The following is a 6,000-nucleotide window of genomic DNA, read 5'->3' on the forward strand; positions in this document are numbered from 1 at the left end:
GTCACAAGCAGAGCATGAGATTTAATAGATTGGATCATGCTGGAGACTACCTGCTCCTGACTGTCAGCCCAGCCCATGCTAGCCCTGCGGCCTTACCCACTTCCCCACCCCAGGGTCCCTGTTGTGACCATCCCATGGATCAGAGCACAGGTGGTAATGAGGCTGCAGGTGGTGGGAACTAAAGCCCTTCCCAGGAACAGAAAACTGGTTGTGCCTGTCATTCCAATACAGTGGGAAATAATTCTCAAAAATGGCCCCACTGAGAGTTTTTAAGCCAAAATCAGTCATATTTGCAAAATGTAAAGGCCCAGTTATTCCAGATGACACTTGCTTGCTTCTGAGTATTGTCCAGCTTGGATTCTGCAATTACAGACAAAAAAAACCCAGGAGAGACGCTGAGTATAGTCTGTTATTTCTAGCTTTGTGCTTAACATTTGTTAATTAAGAAACTAATATTTTTTTCTTCTTTCTGCAAGGCTTTGAATTTTTTGAAACCAGTGCCAAGGATAACGTCAATGTCAAGCAAACGTTTGAGCGCCTTGTTGACATCATCTGTGAGAAGATGTTGGAGAGTTTGGATACAGATCCTACTGTTGCTGCAGGAAAACAAAACACAAAACTCACAGAGAACCCACCCCCACAGCAACAAAACTGCGGCTGTTAGTGACTTGTCCATAGACATATGGAGGCAATCAAATTGTGTCTATATCGCAAAAATTAGTTCTTAGTTATTAGTACATGAAAATGTAACTGTTTGGCATCTATATAATATTAAACAAACCAATCTATATTTATTTTTTGCTAGTCTGTGCTCAGTACTGTTTCCCAAGACCTCTTGCATTAATACTGACACTTAGTCAACCTTTACTTATATTGGTATTGGTTCTGCATTTTTTCTGTAGATTCAAGGTTTGTGTGACTGTTAACAGGAACAGTGGGTTCCTAGGAACAAAAGCTTCCTAGGCTCAGTGTACTACATTTATAAATTACTTAAGATTTCCCTGTTTACTAGATTTATGTGGCCTTTCAAGTATTCTCTGGATGATAAATCGAAGATTAAAAGCCTATCCTCAGTCTGCACAAAATTGAATTCAGCAATGGAAATGAATGCATTTAAATTAGTGAGTTAACTCAGTTGGGTGGCTTGAATGTGTATCCCTCGTCTAGTAATAAGTATTCATGTGCCATTTAAGGTGGCAATTCCAATTAACAGAGTTCCTTGATGAATAATGAGTTATAGTAAAAATGTTTTCAATATATAAGTCAGCAGTCTCAGATCTCACATTACTTGACATATGTTAATGTTGTGAATAAACTATTGACGTGTGCTGACAAAAAAATGCCAGTTCAATTATAGAGTGATGCCCTGCTCCGATACTCAAATGCACTGAACCAAGTGTTTTAAGATCACTTCCAGAAAATCCACCTCACATCACTTGAATTTCACCAAGAGGGAGCTACAATTCCACTTGTTCAGACTAACTGTTGAATCATTGGGACAACTTGCATATTAAAATTGATTTCTTCAAACATTACTAGAAAGCAGAGCCAAGCCCTCTATCATTAAATATTACCTATTATAGAGCATCTCCAATGATCTGTCCTGTGAGATACAGTGAAAATTGTCAGCAGTTCTTAGTTATTCTTTTGTGTGTGTCATTTATTGCCGTTGGAAAATGTAGTGGGAATAATTCTTCTGTGACCACTAGTACTAAATATGTGCAAGAGTATCAGCCATTGGTTGTACAGAAAGCTGGTGTCTGAGCCAAATTGATCCTAGACCATGCCGCAGATCATCAAATATGTTGGAAAACAGTTGTAAAAAATAAGAATTACTAAAAACTTTAAAACGTTAAATTCTTTTCAAACACATGAAACTGCCCTTAATTAAAAACATGAATGCACATTGAAGTAAATAATGAATAGAAAAAAGCTAACCTATTAGAATGGCTGTGGAAGTGTCAGCTGCTCCAGCTGTGGCTGGTGTAAAGCTGAGGGGCCAGGTACACAGTGTATCTAATTCTTTAGTTCAACAACTTACGGGGCATCCTAGAAGTGGGCAGGGTCATATGCTCCTGCATCTGACCTCCAATGCATTCCCAACATCCATGTGGTTGTGTGCATGTCCGCCTGTCCAGAATGCACTGCTACATAAATAAAAGCTAATTAATGGCTCTCCACAGAGAGACTGGTGCTCCAGCCCATTATTATTCTTAGGGCTGGCAACCAAATATTCTCCCCCTAATTCTGGAGCTGGAGACTGCATTGTAATTTTAGCAATGCTGGCTGCACTTTCTAATCTAGGGCAATCTGTTACAGCCTCAGTTATAATTGTTTGTAATATATTAGCATAGAGAGAAGATTGAATGTAAAACTCTTTAAAATGTCATGCCCTTTAGCAATCTTAAAGAAAAATTATTTCCACTGAGAATTTACATCATCCTTCACATAATTTTAATGCTAGTTTGACAATTTTCAAAGTCGCTCAGAAACCTCAGAGGAGTGTTTTGCCAGCATTTAAACTACATAAGTAAAACAAATCAAGAAGGTAAGTATTTTTGTGCAAATAAATAATGTATTGTGAATGTGTAATATTAAATGTAGTTAGGGTTATCTTTCTGATGTCTGAATTTTTTTACCTGAACGGAGCAAATGTAAAATGATGCATCGGTGCTGAAGTAATCTGCGTTTTATACTTTTGTGTAGCCTCTGTATTGAGGGACAATAGGCCACTAAGTGCAATATTTCAGAATATATAGTGCATTTCTAATTCAATGCAGATAACTGTGCAAGGTTGTATACAACAGGGCTTGAAGTTAACAAACTTTAGTAATAATTTTTGTTTTTAACTTGCCCGGTCAGTTTTTTAGCTATTTGCGAGCTATTGGTTGGTCAGGTAACATTGGGCATAAAATTTTGCCTTCTTTTCTTAAACATTGTTCCAAATTTTCTCTGTTGACTGTAGGATGAATTTATGCTATTTTCACAGTTCTGGCAAATAAGAACTGATGAAATTGAAAACTTCACAATATTCACTCTTGATGTCTACTGTAACAAGTAACAGTGAACTTGCTTCAAATTGAATAGTTGTAAAGATGACTAAGTATTTAGTTAGTAATAATATTTTACACATGTGTAACAGTTAAATCTATTCATTAATCTAGAGAAACATTTAGTCTTACCCACCATTATGAGCAAATGTCTCTCAAATGACTACAAAGATTTGCTACCCACCTCATACATTGAATACTCTTGAACAGTTACAACCTGTTCTCAAAATATCATAGTGCACCTTGATGTAGTGCTTTTTTACATTTTATATTCTCCTTGAAACTTACATAGGATTCACTTCACACACTTTCTTTCAGGATTGAAGAGTTTTTCCTCATAACTCAGTCATCTGATACTGGGATTTTATTTCATAACTGTTCAGTACCTCCAGAAATTGAATATTTTCCTTGTGTCTTAAAATCGATGCCAGTTCAAGCCCTGGTAATGATACATTAGAGCCAGTATCTGCTAGCATGGTGTGTGATTTGCGAATTCTCAGAGATATTTGTGGGTCTTATGTAATTGTACGTGGGCATAATGTAAATCAGTTTTTAAAAATGATATTTGTACTGAAGTTACTGAATTTCTGTGTCACTCTCAGTAACTACTTTTTGTTGGAATGACTGCGAACTTTTATCTGTGTATAAATGTAAAACTCTTCACTAGACTATTGCATGTATGTTTGATTGTGTGAGAATGGTTTCATTGATGTAACTTTCAACATTGTTCCTTAAGTCTTAGAGTTCGTTATGTTGTTGACTAACAATGAGGAATGAGTATGTTGTACAGTAGTAATTCATTTTTTTATTTTCCGGGATTGGGAAAATACTGGAATTCATTGCTGGGACCTGAGATGAAATCTAGCCAATATTAATGAGTTACTAATGACATTCTTACTTCCTGACTTTAAGCATCCACATGAAATAAGTTTTGGCCATATTAACATAGTTTCTAATGGGTGGATAGTTCAATTCTGACACTAATGGGTGACCTCAAATTGAAAGGTTGACAGAATAAAATCAACAAAAGCTGGTGATTTTTATGAGGATAGAACTCAGCCACATTACTATTTGACATGGGATGATGCTGACACTAGACATTGGGTACCCAAAATAACAGAAAAAATTTCTCTCGTGAATTTCATTCACCTCCCTTTACACAAAATTGTTTATGTTTATTTGAAAAAATCTCACAATTTTTCATGAATTGAACAAGAAGTCTGCACATTATGGTTGAACTGATCCTGTAGTTGAAACAAGACAATATGGTACAGGTAATAATCAAGAAGTGTAATGGGAATGGTCCACTTGAATGTAGTTTACAAAATAAAAGTTAACAAATCAAAAGACAAACTGCTTGAAGAACTAACCCTTCAAGCAGCATCATGAAATATGGACCATCCCTTTCTCTCCACAGATGCTGCTTGACCCGCTGACTTCTTCCACCAGTTTGTTTTTTTTCTCCAGATTCTAGCATCTGCAGTCTCTTGTGCCTCTGTCAAAGGTTAACGGATATTGTGCAGACTGAAGATAAACAGGCTATTATTTACTGAGGCCTTTCTGACAGATAAACTTGAAATGAAGTACAACTGACTTATTTCTGTATATTCTACAAAATCTACTACTGCCTTTTTAAAATATTGTTTCAAGCTTGCAGGTGTTATTAGAAATGTAGTTACCATGATTACCGTTAAATAATTAAAACTCCTTGACTCCCTTGTCCCCTGCAACACCCGTTTGACCAGAATAATACTGCCTGTGAAAGCTTAGTGAGGTGGTGCCATATAGACCTATTGAAAACAGCTATTTGATCAATGTTGTATTCCTTTGTATAAACATAAACATTAAAATTACCTTGTTACCTAAATCTGAAAGTTATGTATGTGCACAATATATTTTACCTCTCTTGTTGGAATTTAGACTGTACAGTAGACCAGCTATTTTGTGTTTGTCTGTGAAATATGTAAATTAATGTGTGTGTTTGAAAGGAAAATAAACTTGCGGAGACGATATCAGTCGTATTGATATTTTAATGTTGCTCCCTGTTTCTTTCAATGTATTAGTTTATAATTTGGGAATTACTGTTACATTTAGCAGTGGAAGCCATTTACACATGTAGCCCAGGTTTTGAAGCCTGATTATGGCACTTGATGTCAGCCATGTGCCTGGAGACGTTATCTTTACTGATAATAGCAGACAAATCTTTTGACATTTTCTATTTACTCAGTATATTCATGCTCAAATAAGCCAGTAGCTGTGCTTAATCATAGAACAGTACAGCACAGGAACAGGCCCTTTGGCCCACGACATCTGTACCAAACATGATACCGAATTAAACTAAATATCTTTTGCCTCTTCATGATACATATCCCTTCATTCCCCACATATTCATGTGTCTTTCTAACAGCCAGTGGCCAGAGATGGTCACATGTGCTTTTCCTCAAATATCACCATCAGTTAACACAATTGACAGCAATTTCATTCCTCTGAAGATTCAGTAGTAATTATTGCACATATGTTCAGTAATACCTGATATTTCAGTGCCAAAAAATGGACATTTAATTTGTGGAAAACAAGCATAGAATTTACTTACAGAAAACTCCTATTGCGGTATGCAATAGGAGTTCTGTCAAGTGGGATTTCCTTCCACCTGTAATTCTAACACCCAACTCAATCCTAAACCATTTACTCGCGTTTGGGCTCATCAGAAACACATGGCCAGCTATTGGTGGAACTTCCAGTGCCACTAAGCAGTGAGAATTTGATTGTGTTCCATTGGGGATACCAGCAAGCAAACAATGAACAATAAAAGCTCAAAAGACCTCTGAATGCCAAATGTAAATCCCAGTTGCCTTCAGCGGATAGGTTTTAAGGGCATGGCAGGAGACCCTCCCCCCCCCCCCCAACATCTGTATGGGTACCTTGGAAAGACACCACAGGCTGTTAGGGC

The 6,000-nt window shown here is 36.8% G+C and overlaps 1 protein-coding gene across 2 annotated transcripts in view; it reads left to right on the forward strand.

Annotated features, from left to right (window-relative positions):
• Positions 1 to 5,077, forward strand: part of rab3c (RAB3C, member RAS oncogene family) — a 136,163-nt gene extending 131,086 nt beyond the window's left edge. For both annotated transcript variants that reach the window (XM_052010236.1, XM_052010235.1), the window contains exon 5: positions 477 to 5,077. In XM_052010236.1, the coding sequence (XP_051866196.1) occupies positions 477 to 664 (188 nt within the window). In that variant the 3' untranslated portion in view covers positions 665 to 5,077. The remainder of the gene's footprint in view (positions 1 to 476) is intronic.
• The last annotated feature ends 923 nt before the right edge of the window (positions 5,078 to 6,000 follow it).

The sequence above is a fragment of the Pristis pectinata genome, chromosome 2 (assembly GCF_009764475.1).
Source record: "Pristis pectinata isolate sPriPec2 chromosome 2, sPriPec2.1.pri, whole genome shotgun sequence".
Taxonomy (NCBI): Eukaryota; Metazoa; Chordata; class Chondrichthyes; order Rhinopristiformes; family Pristidae; genus Pristis; species Pristis pectinata.